Below are 14,860 nucleotides of genomic sequence, written 5' to 3' on the forward strand. Positions count from 1 at the left end.
CATTCCTGCCGTGTCCTGGTCCAGTGTTGCCTGGTGTTTCCTGAGACGCCAGAAGGCTCTGCTGTCCTTGGGAAAGTCCCTACCCCCAACTCAGGGCAGGAGCAGGACAGGCAGTTGAGACCATTTCTTAATCCTCTGGAGATGTCGGGAAAATGGGGAGGGCAACTGGGGCAAGGGGGAGAGCTCAGACCTGGGATGCAGACACACAGGACTTCTAGTAACGACAAAGACAGTAGTAGTATCAAAGGCTAACATTTATTGAACACCTACTATGTGCCAGGCCCTGTCCTAACCACTTGACCTCTGAACTCTTTTTATCCTCACAGCTCTCCCAGGTAGGTTCTGTTATTAGCCTCATTTGACCGATGAGGAAACTGAGGTCCAGAGAAGTGAGGTCACTTGCCCAAGGCCAGGCAGCTGGTAAATGCCAGAGGCTCCGCCACTCATTGGCTGGGTGTCCTTGGACAGGTCACAGCCACTTCTCTGGGTGGCTTTCTCCATCGATTACCTGCAGGGCCCCACCTCATGGTTTCTGTGACAACTAAGATGGTCTCTGTACAGTACCCCAGCACACAGTAGGTGCTTAGTGAACGAACAACCCTTCTTTCCTCTTAAGTCTTGGTGGGGGACACCTGGGTGGCACTTCGGCAGCGTCCTCCCCCCAGGTTTCCCCCCCAAGCCCGGAATGAGCCACCTGCCCTTTCTAACCCCAGGTCCACGCAGTGCTGGTCTCGCTGCAGTTTTAAAGACATTGGTTATAGTTCCCCCACATTTGGGCAGGAAGTTGCACCCCCTTCCCCGTGGGGGAGCACTGGGGAGTCCACCCCCAACCAGTCCCCCTCCCCTCAGGCCGCCCTGGGAAGGTGGGAAAGGGCGTGAGCAGGGGAAATGCCTTGTCCTGGAGCCTAGTCGGGTCCTGGTTGGGGCCAGCAGCCGCGCCCCGACGGCAGGGCTGAGGGCTAGGAGGCTTGGGCCTCGTCGTCCGCGCGGTGGCCGGCGTAGAGCGCAGCCAGGGGCCGGAAGCGCGGGCCCCAGCTGCTGAGATAGGCGAAGTCCTGCTCGGAGCCCGATGAGCCACTGTGCAGCGAGCTGAGCGAGGCGGCCGGCGAGTCCGCGCCCTCGAAGGCGTAGGTCTGGAAGGCGTCGTAGGGCGGCACCGTCAGGTCCCCGTCCGCCAGCGCCACCTTGCGGCTGATGAAGTCCCTGAACACCGAGAAGTCCGGCTCGGGGCTCGGCGGCCCCTGCGGGAGCGAGTGGCGCTCCGAGGGCAGGCGGGACGGCGGCGGGCTGTCAGGGCCCCCGGCCGGGCCCCCTCCCGGGCCCCCGTCTCCACCCCCGTCGCCGCTCTTGAGCTCGCCGAAGTCGTAGAGGCTCCGCAGCGCCGACATGTCGTAGGCCTCGGTGTCCTGTTCACCGCCACCTTCGTCGTTGTATTTGATAACGTTGTCCCGCATGTCCTCGTCCTCGTCCGAGCTCAGGTGGCTTTTGTGGTGGCGCCTGAGGGTGAGGATCAGCAGGACCAGCACTGCGTGGGAGACAGAAGGGGTGAGTGCGGGCCGGCCCGGGGCATGCCGCTCCGCCCCTCTTCCCCCTACCTAGCTGGCCCATCCTAAACGCTGGTGTAAATTTTCTATATTTCTGTGCATAAAAGACCTTTCTTACAGTCAGAACTGAACTAGTTATCTAGAGAGCTACCACCCCCATTGGGAGGTATGCAAATTAGGGCCGGACTACAGAGGGCAGTGTTAAGAGATTTCATGGGTGTTGCGGGCTGAACCCAACCTCGGAGGTCTCCATCTTCAACTCTATGAAGAGATGCACCCCTGAGGTCTCTAGCTGCTGGGGTTACACAAGGGGCGACTGAGGGCTGGGGGGAGGGGAAAATGTCCTTGACCCTGACCTCTCTCACCGTTGTCCTCCTCTGTCCACTCCAGAGGTTCTGAGCACTGTCTTAGTTCTTGGAGTCTCAGGTCAAGACATCTCCTGCAGGAGCCTTTCCCTGAGAGCTCCAGGCCAGGTTCAGTGCCATCACCTCCAAGGTCCCCTGGTGAGGGGCTCTTCCCTCTGTCACACTGGTTCTCAAATCTCCGTCCCTGGACCGGCGGCATCAAGCATCTCCCGGAAACTTGTTAGAAATGTGAATTCTCGGGTTCGACCCTAGATCTACAGGTTTGAGAACTACTGCTCCATCACGGCACAGGCCCTGCTGTGTGAACATGTGAGAGGCTCCTCCCATCCCAAAACAGACACTCTCTACCACCCTTGAGGACGTGGGGAATGCTCCCCGAGCTTGGTGCCTGGCCTGCGGTGAGCACGTGAAGCTGCTTGTTGGATGAATGACTTCATAAAGACTTGGATGGAAACTCGGGTGAATGAAAGGATGAGTGAATGAATGAATCATCCCTCCTTGGCTTTCTTCACTTGGCTTTCAGCACTCCACACTCTCTGCCTCCTCCCACTTCACTGATTACTCAGTCTTCCCGCAGGCTGCTCCTCTCCTCTCGGACTCCTTAACATCAGATGTCCCGGGACTCAGTCCTTGGACCTTCAGCCAGACTCCCGCGCTTGGTGCTCTCCTTTTTGTCTCATTTATGGCTTTTAGATCCATGTAGAGGCTGACAACTCCCTTATCAAAACTTCCAGCCTGGACTCCTTCCCTGAATTCTAGATTGTACGTCCAATTTCCCACTCAACAAGTCCTCCGAGTTAACTAAGAGAATCTCGAACTTCACATGTCCAAATCTTTCCCCGTTTCTCACCCTCAGTCTCCCCTGTCTCAGTGATGGCAACCTCAACTCTCCAGTTACTCAGGGCTTTTAGTCTCTTTTGTTCATTATTGAGTCCCAGTGCCTGGTGCAGTTTAGCACCGAGGGAGACCTCGCTGGATGGATAAATAGGGAACTGTTGAATGAAGGAGAGAATTAAATGGATAGGTGGGTGGATGGATGGACAGATGTGTTTGGGTGCTATGCCAGGCCCTAGATTCTCCTTGCTGCTCCAAACAGCTCTGCTGGGCTGGTGGCCAGAGTCAGCTGCTAGGGCCATGGGGCAGGGTGCTGGCTCATGGCCTAACAAGGTGGCTCATGACAGGGAAGAGGGTGGGGGCCAGGGATAGGTCCGGAGGGAGGGAAGGTGTCAGGACAGAAGTGGGGAAGATGGATGGATGGTTTCTGGAGCCGGAGGAGGCCGGGAGCTGCGGAAGGGGATGCCCGTGAGAGCAGATGGTGGGGAGTGCAGGCGGCAGGCGACAGATGTGCCAGGCCCGATCAGCGATTCCGCCCATCACCTTTAGAGCACTGATGTGCACTTTCTTCGTTTGTGGGCAATTAGGCAGAAATTTGTTTGCACTGCCTCGGAAAATGAAACCGCTGTAAAGTGCACCCTGTGGAAAAAGGGTTTCTGAGCCATGGGCTGGGGAGGGGAGACAAGAGGGGCTGGGGCCTCCCAGCTAGGAGAAGCCTGCCCAGGGCCTCTGTAGGCACCTGAGGAGGTGCAGCCTGGCCACAGGCAGGTCCTCGGGGGTGGGTAGCAGCTATGCCAGTGGTAGGCAGCAAGCAGTGGGGGGCAGTTGACATCTCCCAGGGAACTCAGCAAAGCCGGTATCTACAGTGTGGACCCCCCTTGAGTTTTCTAGCTCTGGCTGTTCTGTGAAGTCCAGTAGTCAGGAGTGAGGTAAGGCCTTTCTGCTGTGAGGGTGAGAGGAGGCATTATGGCTACTTGAACCCAGTTTGGTTCCTAGAACTTGACCTCTTCCCTAGGAACATTTTGGGGGTTCGATTGGCTGCTGGTAGAACTGATACCAAAGTAAATTTTGCCCCCCAAATTCTTAAGATTTTGTCCTATAGCCCCAAGGTTTTACCTGCTCCCCCCCTCCCCATTTAGATTCATAGCAGGTGGGGCAGTTAAAGGAGCAGGGAGCACAGGGAGAGAAGTCCTGATTCTAGGTCAGATGACTTGTGTCCCCTTATGCGAACCACTTGACCTCTCTGAGCTTCAGGTTCCTCATCTGAAAAACGGGGACGATACACCTGGCTGAGTGGTTGTGAGCTTCGTACGAGCCCTTTATACTAAAAGTCCTAAATAGAGAACAAAATAGGACAATAGACATGAGAGAATTTAAAAAATATGTTTGGTTTTTAAAAATTAGGGAGAGTTTGGGCTGTGTAGAAGGTGGGCCAGAGTGACTTAGTCTCAGGTGAGGGCTGACATGGTCCGGAGTCCCTGGTGGGGCTGATCTGTACTTAGAAGACTTTTCATAGGAGCCGCATGTTAGAGCTTGGAGTCATTCGGGCCAGCTTTTCCTTGTACAGAGAGGGAAACTGAGGCCCCACGGGGACTACTAAGAAAGGAAATCCAAGACCCAGGATGGGGGCCCACTGGGCCGGGGGTGGCTCTCGGAGGACTCACCGACCAGAATGAGGACACAGACCAAGAGGGCGATGAGGGCGCCAGGGCTGAGGGAGGCGGCCATGACAAAGGCTGTGGTGTTGCAGGACTGGATGGTGCCGGAGCTGTCGCAGCCGCAGATGCGGATGGTGAGGGTGCCCGTGCTGCTCAGCGTGGGCGGCCCGCTGTCCACCACCAGGATGGGCAGGAAGAACACATCCTGCTCCTGCCGGTTGAAGCCCAGGTGCTGCGTGTGCACTGCGGCCGTGTTGTCTGCTCCGGAAAAAGGGAGGAGCATGTGACTTGGAGTCCAGAGAGCGGCATGTGATGCCCCTGTCCCAGCCACCTCCTGATTCCACCTCGGGAATTGCCTCCTGATGACCCAAGCTACTGCCTCCCAACTGACCCATGGATATATTCCTGATCTCCTAAAATTATGTTACCAGCTGTCCCCAAATTCTGCCCTCAGCTGCCTGAAGATCCTGTTCTCAGCCATATAGCCCACAGTTCTGTCCTTAGCTGTCCCTAGATTCTATTCCTAGCTGTCTCAAGATTCTGTTTTCCAATTCAAGCTATTCCAAGATTTTGTCCTCAGCTGTGCCAAGGTCCTGTCTCTGGCTATGTCACTTTTTTTTTTTTTTTTTTGCCCTTTGTCTCAACGGCCAGTTTTTGTTCCAGATTCCACCCCAGCTGTCCAATGCATCCTGACCCTGGGGTCTTGTGGTCCTTGGGTTATGGCTTTCTGGGCCCTGACAAGTTCTGGGTCATCAGAGAAGACTGGGAACTCTGGCTGGCAACAGTGAGCTAACGGAAGTCACACTCATTGCTCCGCTGTTACTTGTTTTTGGGAACGCAAGGCAGGACTTGGGGGGTGGGTGTCTGGTCTTGGAGCACATGGTGTCCACTTTCCTTGGACTTTCTGTCTCCTCTGCATCTCTCCTGTATGGGTCAGGCCATCCCTGAGCCTCAGTCATTTCGATGGCTGCCCACATGGTGGTCAGAAGCACTACAGCCCAGGTGGCCACTGTCCCCCCGCCCTTCATAGCCAACTCCTCAAGAAGAGGCCCAGCCTTTCTGAGTGCTTTTCCCTCTCCTCACAGTCTTCTGGCTGGTCTCTCCGACCGCAGTCTTTGGCGGCCTAGGCCCCTTCCCCAGCTTTGTGGCCCCAGGAAACCCACCCTCTTTCCTGCAGCCCCCGTTCCAGGGCCCCTGTCCTGGTCTTCCTCATCACGACACAATGCAGGAAAAAGAGACCTTGGCGGGCTGACTTGTGACCTTGAGCACATTTGGGAAGTGGGCTAGAGGTCCAGCTGAAGCAGGATTGGTCATGAGTTGAAGCTCATGAGATAGGCACGTGAGGGTTCATCATATTATTCTAGCTACTTTTATACCCATTTGAAAATTTCCATAAACATGTTAAAAATCATGCCGAGTCAACAATTTACTGGCTTGGGACATTGACTTAGCTTCTACGGACATCGGTTTCCTAATCTGTAACTGAGGAGAACAGTATCACGTTGGTGTGAGGAATCAATGGTAAAATTCATGCATAACCCTGAGAATAGCTCCCAGCACATAGAAATTCATAATAAATGCTGCTTTTTCTTTTTTTCATGTTCCTGGTACTGCACTCTATGCCCACTCTGTCTAGGCTGCTCTGCCTTTACTCACCAAGTTCCTGGTATCTGAAACACCCTCTCTCCACCTTCTTGCCTGGGCAAATTCCTCATCCGTCATGCTCCAGCTAAATGTCACCTCTTTTCTGTGGCCTCCTTTCTCCGCTTCCCTGGGAAGGAAGGATTTATGGCTCTCCTCTCCCTGCTTTGACTACGCAGGTGCCAGGCACATACATTTCTGTTACAGTGCTCGTCACGCTGTGTTATATCAGAGCATGCCTGTCTCTTGCTTGGCACCGAGCCAGGCTTGAAGAATGACACTTGAATGAACCACAACTTTGGGGGTAACTGGTGGTCCTGGGTTAGTTCCTCAAGCTTTGGCTTGGGCTCTAGCCTTCCTGTCAAAGATCGCGTCAATCCCAGCTGTGAAAATATCTGCCTTCCCCTGAGAAAAGCAGAGAGGGGGAATGGTGGGAGTTCTTTGCATGTACTACATGCTTTCTAAGCATCAAGGACTGCGTGGGTACTTAAATACATAGCAATGTTTAATTTTCACAACCAAGAGTTGTAACATTATCTGCATTTTATGTCTGGAAGTTGAGGCTCAGAGAGAAGTGACTTGTCTGAATCTATCCAGTAAATTGTTGGCATAGCTACCTTTTCCATCCGCCTGTCAAATCATCTATCCATCTATCCGTCCTGTACCCACACATACATCCGTCTACCCAACCATCCATCCATTCACCCATCTGTCCATCTTTCCATCCTTCCATCCAATAAATCTTTATTGAGCAACAATTATGTGCTAGGCACCATGCTAATCACTGGGGGAAAACAATGGAGAGCTAAACCAATAGTCCTGGATGTGAGCTTATATCTGAGACAATGTTAATCAAATAGACCCATGATTTAGTCGACAATCACAAACCCTGGTGAGTGGTAAATAGAAAACATATAGGAAGAGCACCTAACAGAGGACTTGACCCAGTCTGGAAGGTCAGGGAGGGCTTCTTGGAAGAAGTGATATTGCTGAGCTCTGAATGATTAGTTCAAAGAGAGGAAACAGCCCATGCAAAGGCCTTGAGCTTGGAAGAAACAAAATACACTCAAGGAACCCAAAGCAATTCTTTGTGGCTAGAAGGATGAGGGTGATGGCTAATGTGAGTCAAGATAAAGCTGGAGGGAGAGGCAGGGGCTCATCATGGAAAGTCTTAGAGGCCATGGTAAAGAATTTACCATGGGTTATTTTCTTAAAAGCAATGGGAGGCTGCTGATTGGTGGGTTTTAAGCAAAGAAGTGACCTAGTGACATATTCATTCATTCAGCAGCAAATTCTAATTGGGCGCCCTTTATGTGTCAAGTCTATTGTAGTCCCTGAGTATATAGTAATGAATCAGACAGACAGGGTCCCTGCCCTTGCTGAACCTATATTCCAGGAAAGGAAGCTTCTAATGTAAAAGACAAGAGTGGACATGGAAGAGCAGTTAGGGAGCTATTGTGTGTTTTGGGTGTGAGATAATAGCAATAGTAGAGGCACAGAGAATTAAACAGATTTGAAAAATGAGTGGCTGGCTCTGGCTCAGCCTCAAATTCCTAAGCAAGAACGGAGAGGAGAGGAATGTTTGTTTCCCAGGGTTGCTGTCTTTGGCCTTGGAGCCATATGTTTTAAGAGCTCTGGTCTCTGCCACTCTTTCACTCCTTAAGAGGGAATCCCTAGGCATCATCCCTGAACCCCTGAGCTGTCCTCCTGGGCAGTGTCTGGCTTCAGTTGGGGAAGCCACTGGCTACCCCAGACCCCTACCCCAACCTTCTAGGTGGGCTCTGCGCCCAGCACTGCATCCATCCATCTGGCCTGACATATATCAGTGTCAATCCTTGGCTGCAAAAACAATATTTATAAATCAGGTTTCCAAACTGGCTACAAATTTGTACAAAGAAACAGATGGGTTGGGGTAGCCGTTCGTCACCTAGGATATTTATATGGTGAGGGAGAGGGGGCTTGGCACAGTGTGGGAAGAGGCTGGGACACTGGAGCAGGAGACCTTTCATGGCTGCTGCCACCCTCGCTCCTAAGGCTCATACCAGGTGGTCCTACCGCATAGCAGCTTTGCTGGCCTCTGGTCAAAGAGAGGCATTTGGGGCAGAGAACCTCAGGCCCCTTGGGTTGGAAAGACTTACGAATTAGGCAAGGTCACGCCAGGGTTATTTGTGTCTTCTGGGGCCAGCTCAGGACACCATTGGAATAATGAGCAGGCAGGACAGGTGGTACCGATTGTTAAAATATTGAAATAGTTCCAAAAAGGTTCAAGTAGCTATGACTCTGAGCCCCTCAAGTCTTTCCCTGCTGCCTTAGCCTTTTCCCCAGGCACCTCCTAAACTTTGACACGATCAAGCCACTAGGAGTTAAAGCCTGGCACTGCAGGGGCTCCAGGGTCCTGCTCCAAGCTATTTATGGCCAGTGTCCTTTCTGATTGGTTATCTGAACTGCACTAGGTGTTCAATATTTTTAATATGACTCCTGGAAATACAGATGGCTCCGGCTTCGGAGGCCATGGAGGTCTCTCCCTTTGGAGGAGAGGGGTGTAGGGGTCTTGGGGGTTGATTCCAGACCTGCACCAGAGTCAAAAGGAACCAGAAAGGTCTGGCCCCCGGCACTGCATCTGCTCCTAGTCCCGTCACTCACTCACTCCAACCACACAGGTCTCCTGCTCCTTGAGCATCCTGGGACTGCTCTCACCTCGGGGGCTCCGCACTTGCTGTCTGTCCACCTGGATCATTCTTTGTCCAGTTATCTGCATGGCTCACTCCCTCATTTCCTTTCGATCCCTGCTCACTATTTCGGGTGGCCTTCCCAGACCGCCTTATTTAAAATAGCTTCTACTCTCATCCTGATTTATTTTCTCCTGTTTTGTTTAAGACACTTTATTGAACACCTACTGTGTGCCAGACACTGCTCTAGGCACCCAGGGTCCAGCACTGAATAAAACAAAGTCCAGACTCTTATGACTATTGCATTATTCCTCCCCTCACCCCCTAGGCACTTACCGTCCCCAACACATTATTTATTTGTTTCATTTCTTTCTCCCTTCACTAGAATGTAAACTCCGGAGGGCAGGGATTTTGTCTTGTTTGCCACTGTGCCTGACATGTGGGCACTGTGTTTCAATAAATGCTCAGTAAATAATTGCCGAACGAAGGAAATAACATGTCGTAGTTACTAACAATATACCTCATTAGCCCTCATCTGACTGAGGCCACACAGCCACCTGAGGTGGCTGGCATTTTCAGCCTCATTTTACAGATGATGAAACAGGCTTAGAGAGGTGCAGACCTTGCCAGAGTTGCTGCAAAGAGAGCAGTGAAGTGAGCCTGGACTGGGACCCAGGTCCCTCACTCCTGTGCGTTGGCCACATCTTCCTCCCACCCCACCGCCCCGACTCCCGGTTCCCCAGTCTATTCCTCGAAGGTTCAGACTTCAGGTCCTTGGGGAACTTGCTGGGGCGTGTCTCACAGGGGATCAGTTCAGGCTGGGTGGGGCAGTTTCCTTTCAAGGTAGAGCTAAGGCAGGAAGCACACTGGGCCTGAGACAGGTGTGGGTTTGAATCTCAGCCTCACCACTGACTCCCTATAGGACTCCGGGCAGGTCTCTTATCTCTTAGAGTCTCGGTTTCATGACCCGCAAAAGGGGGTTGGAGTAAGAAAACCACCTCCCAGGGTGGCCATCAGGATGCAGAGCAAGGGAGTGGGGTAAAGTATTTATTAAACTGAAGGGCGGGAATGTGCGCATGTGGCTTATTTCAGCCTTCGCTTAGACCAGGGGCTCTCTCCACCCTGGACTCTGGTCCACTCGCTCCTCATGGATCGCCTCTCTGTATGTTTCCGCCTACCAGTCTCTACCCTTGAGATGCCCCCTCTCCACTCTGCCAACCCACAACCTGCTCGTTCTTCAGCGTTTGGCCAGCGGGCTGAGTAACAGTTCCAGCTTGGCCCGGACTTTCTCTGTGATGTTGGACTGAACACTGGCCTCCTGGGCCTCTGGATGCCTCAGTCTCACCATCTGTAATGTGGGGACAAGGTGGGAAGGCTAGGCCCCTCCCTCCAGGCACCCTAAAATTTGGGGGTTCAGAGAGAACTCACCTTGGATGTCAAGCAGAGAGAAATGGGGGTTGCTGGGAGCTTCAGGCACCAGACGGAAATAGAAGCGGTGCCCACCCTGGGGCTCGTCTCTGTCCACCACGCTGATAGTCTGGATGAGCTGAAGGTTGAAGAGGGGGCAGGGGACTGATGTGAGGCCAAGCCCCCTCTGGGCCTGGGTAGAGGGTACCCTGGTCAGTCCCGGCAGCAACCCGAAGTCCCCAGCCCCTTGGTGGTACCTGGCCTGGCTTGGCGTCCTCACACACGGCCGCCTCGTAGGGTGTGGCCAGTTCCGGGGGATTGTCATTCACATCCAGGATTCGGATCCTTAGGGATGCCCGGGAGAGCTGGGCATGATTGTCTGTAACAAGAGCACCAGGGGAGGGTGAGAGGCATCAGGTGTGAGACAACCCCCCACCTGCTGGTGGACAAGATCAGGCAACGGGTCACACTGAGAGATGTGTGGGTGGATCAGTAGTACCAGGACCAGGAGTGAGGACATCTGGCATCAGTGGGTCATCACCATCACCGTCTCCACCGCCATTAGCACGGGCACCACTGGCATCATCACCCAACCTTCACCACCCTAATCACCAATACCACCCATCGCCATCACCAATAATACCATCACCATCGACCGCCACCACCATCATCACCATTACGATCACCGCTGCCACCAGTAGCATTCTCATGGCCACCTCCACCAGCGCAGCTACAGTACCACCGTCAGCATCCTCACCACTATCACTCATGCCGGCACGACACCTCTGTCACCATCACGATGAGATCATCACCGTCACTACCATCACCATTAGATGTATCACCACTGCCATCGCCACCGCCCTGTCCACTACTACCACCTTCGCGATCTCTCCCGTCATCACAAACACTGAGCCCATCACATCACCGCCTCCGCTCCCGCTCTGACAACAGCTGTCGTCACCATTGCCAGCTCCATCCCATCATCACAGAGTACACAGAATGGACCTGGGGCATCCACGCCTATTACTTCAGGTATCCTTGTAGCAACCCTGTGGTTTGGTACAATTTATATCCCCATATTGCAGAAGAGAAATGAAAACGTGGGAAAGTTTAAAGACTTGGTCAGCTGGCAACTGAACTCCCAAACTTCTGTTCTTTCAAGACTTGATCCTGAGAGGGCAAGACAAGTCCACTGGAGGTGGGTCTTGGCCTGGGGTCCTCAGGAAAACCATAACGTCCCCAACCCCTCTAACTGTGATGCCTTTGAGGCCAAGGTCTCTGCTATATTACTCCTTGGGTTCCCAGAATTATGGAAAATGGCACAGAGTAGGTTCTAATACATTTGTTTAATGAATGAATGAATGAAGCCTGGAAGGATTTAGGTGGAAAGAGGCTTGAATCCCAGGCCTGGCTCCGTCCTTGACCCAGTGCTTGACCGTGAGTAAGACCCTTCCCTCTCTGATTTCAGCTTCCACACCCGGAAAATAAATAGAGCATCGTGATTAAGAGCAAGAACTCTGGAGCCACGTGGTTCTGTCCCAACTCTGTCACTTAGTTTTGTGTGATCCATGCCAACTCGCTTGTCTTCTCTGTGGCTCAGTTTCCTTCCCAGCAGAATGAGATTACTAGCAATGGGTTGGTTAACAGGACAGATTGAGTTAATATCTGTAAAGTCTCTAAAACACACAGCAATTGCTACATAAGGATTTATTGAATAAAAAAAACACCCTCGAAGGGGCTGTTCAGCAGTGACATCAAGTGACCAGGATGCTGGGACACCTCATCTCAGCCCGTCCTCTCTGAGCAGCACCCCAAATGTTGGCCCTTTCTAGCCTCACCGCCCAGACCTCTGAATGCCCATTGGTGTCCTGTCCTCGGCTGTCTTAGCCATGAGTTCACTACTGACGTGCTCCTCCCCCGGTGACTTCAAGGACATCCCTGGGGAGAGGAAACTACCCCTTTGCCCAGTAGTGACTCGATGGCTGGGTCTCTGGCCTCGCTGGCAGGGAGCTCCTTGGGGGACAACCTGGAAGCTTCCAGGCAGCCAGGCACCCCATGAGTTTGGGGGAGGCTAGGGCTGGTCTTCTGCCTCATCCTCTGAACTCAGGGTCTGCTGGGTGCCGACTGCAGCTGCTCGTGCGTCTTGATAGAAATGGAGACTAAAAGGCAGGTGCAGCCACCTCCTGAGGTGTCTGGGAAAGGACTGTGTGTGTGTGTGTGTGTGTGTGTGTTTAATTAACTCAGACTCTGACCCCTCTCCGGAGCTCCCCTTAGCCAGGGGCACCTTATCTCCTCAGCTCACCCAGATCCGCTGCTTCAGTGATTAGAGGGGGTTTTTCCGAGGGCGAGAGATGGGAGTCGTGACTGGGAATGCCGGGTGAGTTGTTATTTTTAAGAGTGTGTTGCTGGAGAACTTAAACAGACAGACGGTGGGGAGGGTGAGGGCTGCTGCCGGGAACAGCCACCTCTCTGCTGAGTCAGAGGGAGGGTAAGGGGGCGGCCAGGGCCTGAGTGCCCTTCCTGGGACCCCTCCCTTGACATGGGGGTGGTGCAGGGGCTGGAGGCAGAGACAGGGTTCCATGGGCCACGCAGAAGGAAGGCCTCAGAGCAGGACACGCCCCTCCCTCACCGTCTCCGTCTCCACCGCCATTAGCACAGGATTCACCCTGCTGGAAGGCTGGATCCACTGCCAGTGAGACCCCATTATGGCAGCACTTCTTTGGGTTCTGCTGGGCCTCTTCTGCTTTTTTTTTTTTTAAAGTCTCGCTTTATTGAGATATAATTGACATATAACCTGGTGTTCGTTTAAGGTGTAGAATGGGATGATCTGATACCCGTATACATTGTGAAATGTTTACCACAGTAAAGTCAGTTAACGCATCCTTCACCTCACATAATTTCCGTTTTGTTGTTGTCCTTCCTTTTTTTTTTTTAATGTCACAAGTCACCTCTTGGGAAAGCCTTGAACTCTTTGGCATGAGTCAGGTGGGGCACCGAAGAGGTGAGCCTCTACCTTGCCAAAGTCGCCACCTGCAAAGCTTACCCTAGGGACCCCCGAAATTGGGGCTGTCCTGGAACTCCCAGAGTTTGTGGGCCAGCCCAAAGTCAGGGTCCAGTGCCCTTGACATTGCAGCAGTCTCCAGCCTGGTTGCATACTAGAAGCACCTGGAAAACCTTTAAAACACACCAGTGCCCAAGGCTCGGTCATTGATGTTTTTTAAACAGCTCCACGAATCTAATGTGTAAGAAGGGTTGCCAGCCACTGCCTTGGGTGACTGGCAGGTGGCGGAATCTGAATGACTTTCTCCAAACCCCTCCTGACCACAGTAAGCACCATTTGTAAGAATCGATAATAATAATTCACACTTTTACCACCTTAAATGTTTCTGATATAAAACAAAGAATTCATCCATTAATTATCCTTCACCTCTGTGCAGGACTTCCCAGTTTATAACAAGCTTTCTTATCTATGACCCCATTCGATCCTCAAGGCAGTCTGGAAAGGAGGTCTTGTGAAACCCATTTTGTAGACGAGAAAACCGAGGCCCAGACAGGAGCAGGAATTTGCTCAAAGCCACAGGCCAGTCAAGGGTAGAGCTCGGTTGGGTCCTAGGTTTCCTGTGTCCAAGTCCGGTGCTTGGTTTAGATACAAGGCCGGCGGGCCCTCTAGCTGTCTGGATATTTGTCCGTTCAGCGGTGACTACTGCTCGGACCCGGGCGCACGCTGACCTCACCCAATACCCGGCAGCAGCTGTCCGCTCTCCAGGGGCCAGATCCCCCACGGGTCCCACCCCTCCTCTTGGCATCTCAGTTCAGCTGACTGACATGCAAATTAGTTTAATTATTTCTTCTTCTAAAATAAATTATATTTTGCAGTAGCTGCAATATGTTGTGTCAGGCAAAATTACATTCAATATTTTTAAACTAATTGATGCAGCCTTGAGGAAGGCTGATTGACAGCCCAGAGCTGAGCGGGCCTGCAGCCTTAACGGATTCCTAAATTAAAATTAAACGTGCTTCGGCCCGGTGCTTCTTCCCTGAGCTGGCTCGCCATTAATCTGGGAGGTGGCAGGTGAGGCCCTGGGGGGCCGATGGGCCAAGGGAAAAGTTCATTGGCTGCCTCAGGAAGAGACTGGACTTGGGGCAGGAGAATGGTTGTGCAGTGTGGGCAGATCTCTTACCTTCTTTGGGCCCCAGCATCCCTTACATATAATGGATTGGGGGGTTGGACCGAGGAATCTGGAGCTGAGACTTCTGGTTTTTGCTGACGAGTATGGATTGAGCATCTCCTTTGTACCAAGGACACAACACTGAACAAGACCAACATGGTCTCTCAGTCTAGTGGCAGGGATAAACATTACTCCAGACTGTGCTAAAAACTGAGAGATAAAAGTTCAGGAGCTGTGAGAGCAGGCAGCAGGGGACCCTGCCCTGGTGGGGTGCTGGGGTATTTTCTCTAGGTGAGTTTTAGGCTGAGATCCAACTAGGAAGTAAAGGAGGTACCATGAAAACCATTGTTAAACCGATTAGATGACGGGGATGGGAGGGAGAGAGTGCCCCAGGGAGCATGTGCAAAGGCCCTGCGGTGAAGGGAGGTGTGGATCATGACTCTAGATCTCTTCCAAGGAGCACCCCATCCCCTGGCAGTTACTCACCTAGCAACTGAACCCAACTGAGCTTGGAGGACGGAGGGGAGATGGGACGTGGCCTGGTGACTCTGTGGGGGCACTGCTAGGAGGGTG

The 14,860-nt window shown here is 52.7% G+C and overlaps 1 protein-coding gene across 1 annotated transcript in view; it reads right to left on the reverse strand.

Moving 5' to 3' along the window:
• Positions 1-697: 697 nt before the first annotated feature.
• Positions 698-14,860, reverse strand: part of CDH22 (cadherin 22) — a gene marked incomplete at its 5' end in the record, with an annotated part of 69,121 nt that continues 54,958 nt past the window's right edge. Inside the window, 4 exons of the mRNA XM_006922078.1 lie at positions 698-1,525; positions 4,408-4,659; positions 10,140-10,257; positions 10,376-10,497. Coding sequence (XP_006922140.1) covers positions 960-1,525; positions 4,408-4,659; positions 10,140-10,257; positions 10,376-10,497 — 1,058 coding nt within the window. The remainder of the gene's footprint in view (positions 1,526-4,407; positions 4,660-10,139; positions 10,258-10,375; positions 10,498-14,860) is intronic.

This window comes from Pteropus alecto, unplaced genomic scaffold (genome assembly GCF_000325575.1).
Source record: "Pteropus alecto unplaced genomic scaffold, ASM32557v1 scaffold45, whole genome shotgun sequence".
Taxonomy (NCBI): domain Eukaryota; kingdom Metazoa; phylum Chordata; class Mammalia; order Chiroptera; family Pteropodidae; genus Pteropus; species Pteropus alecto.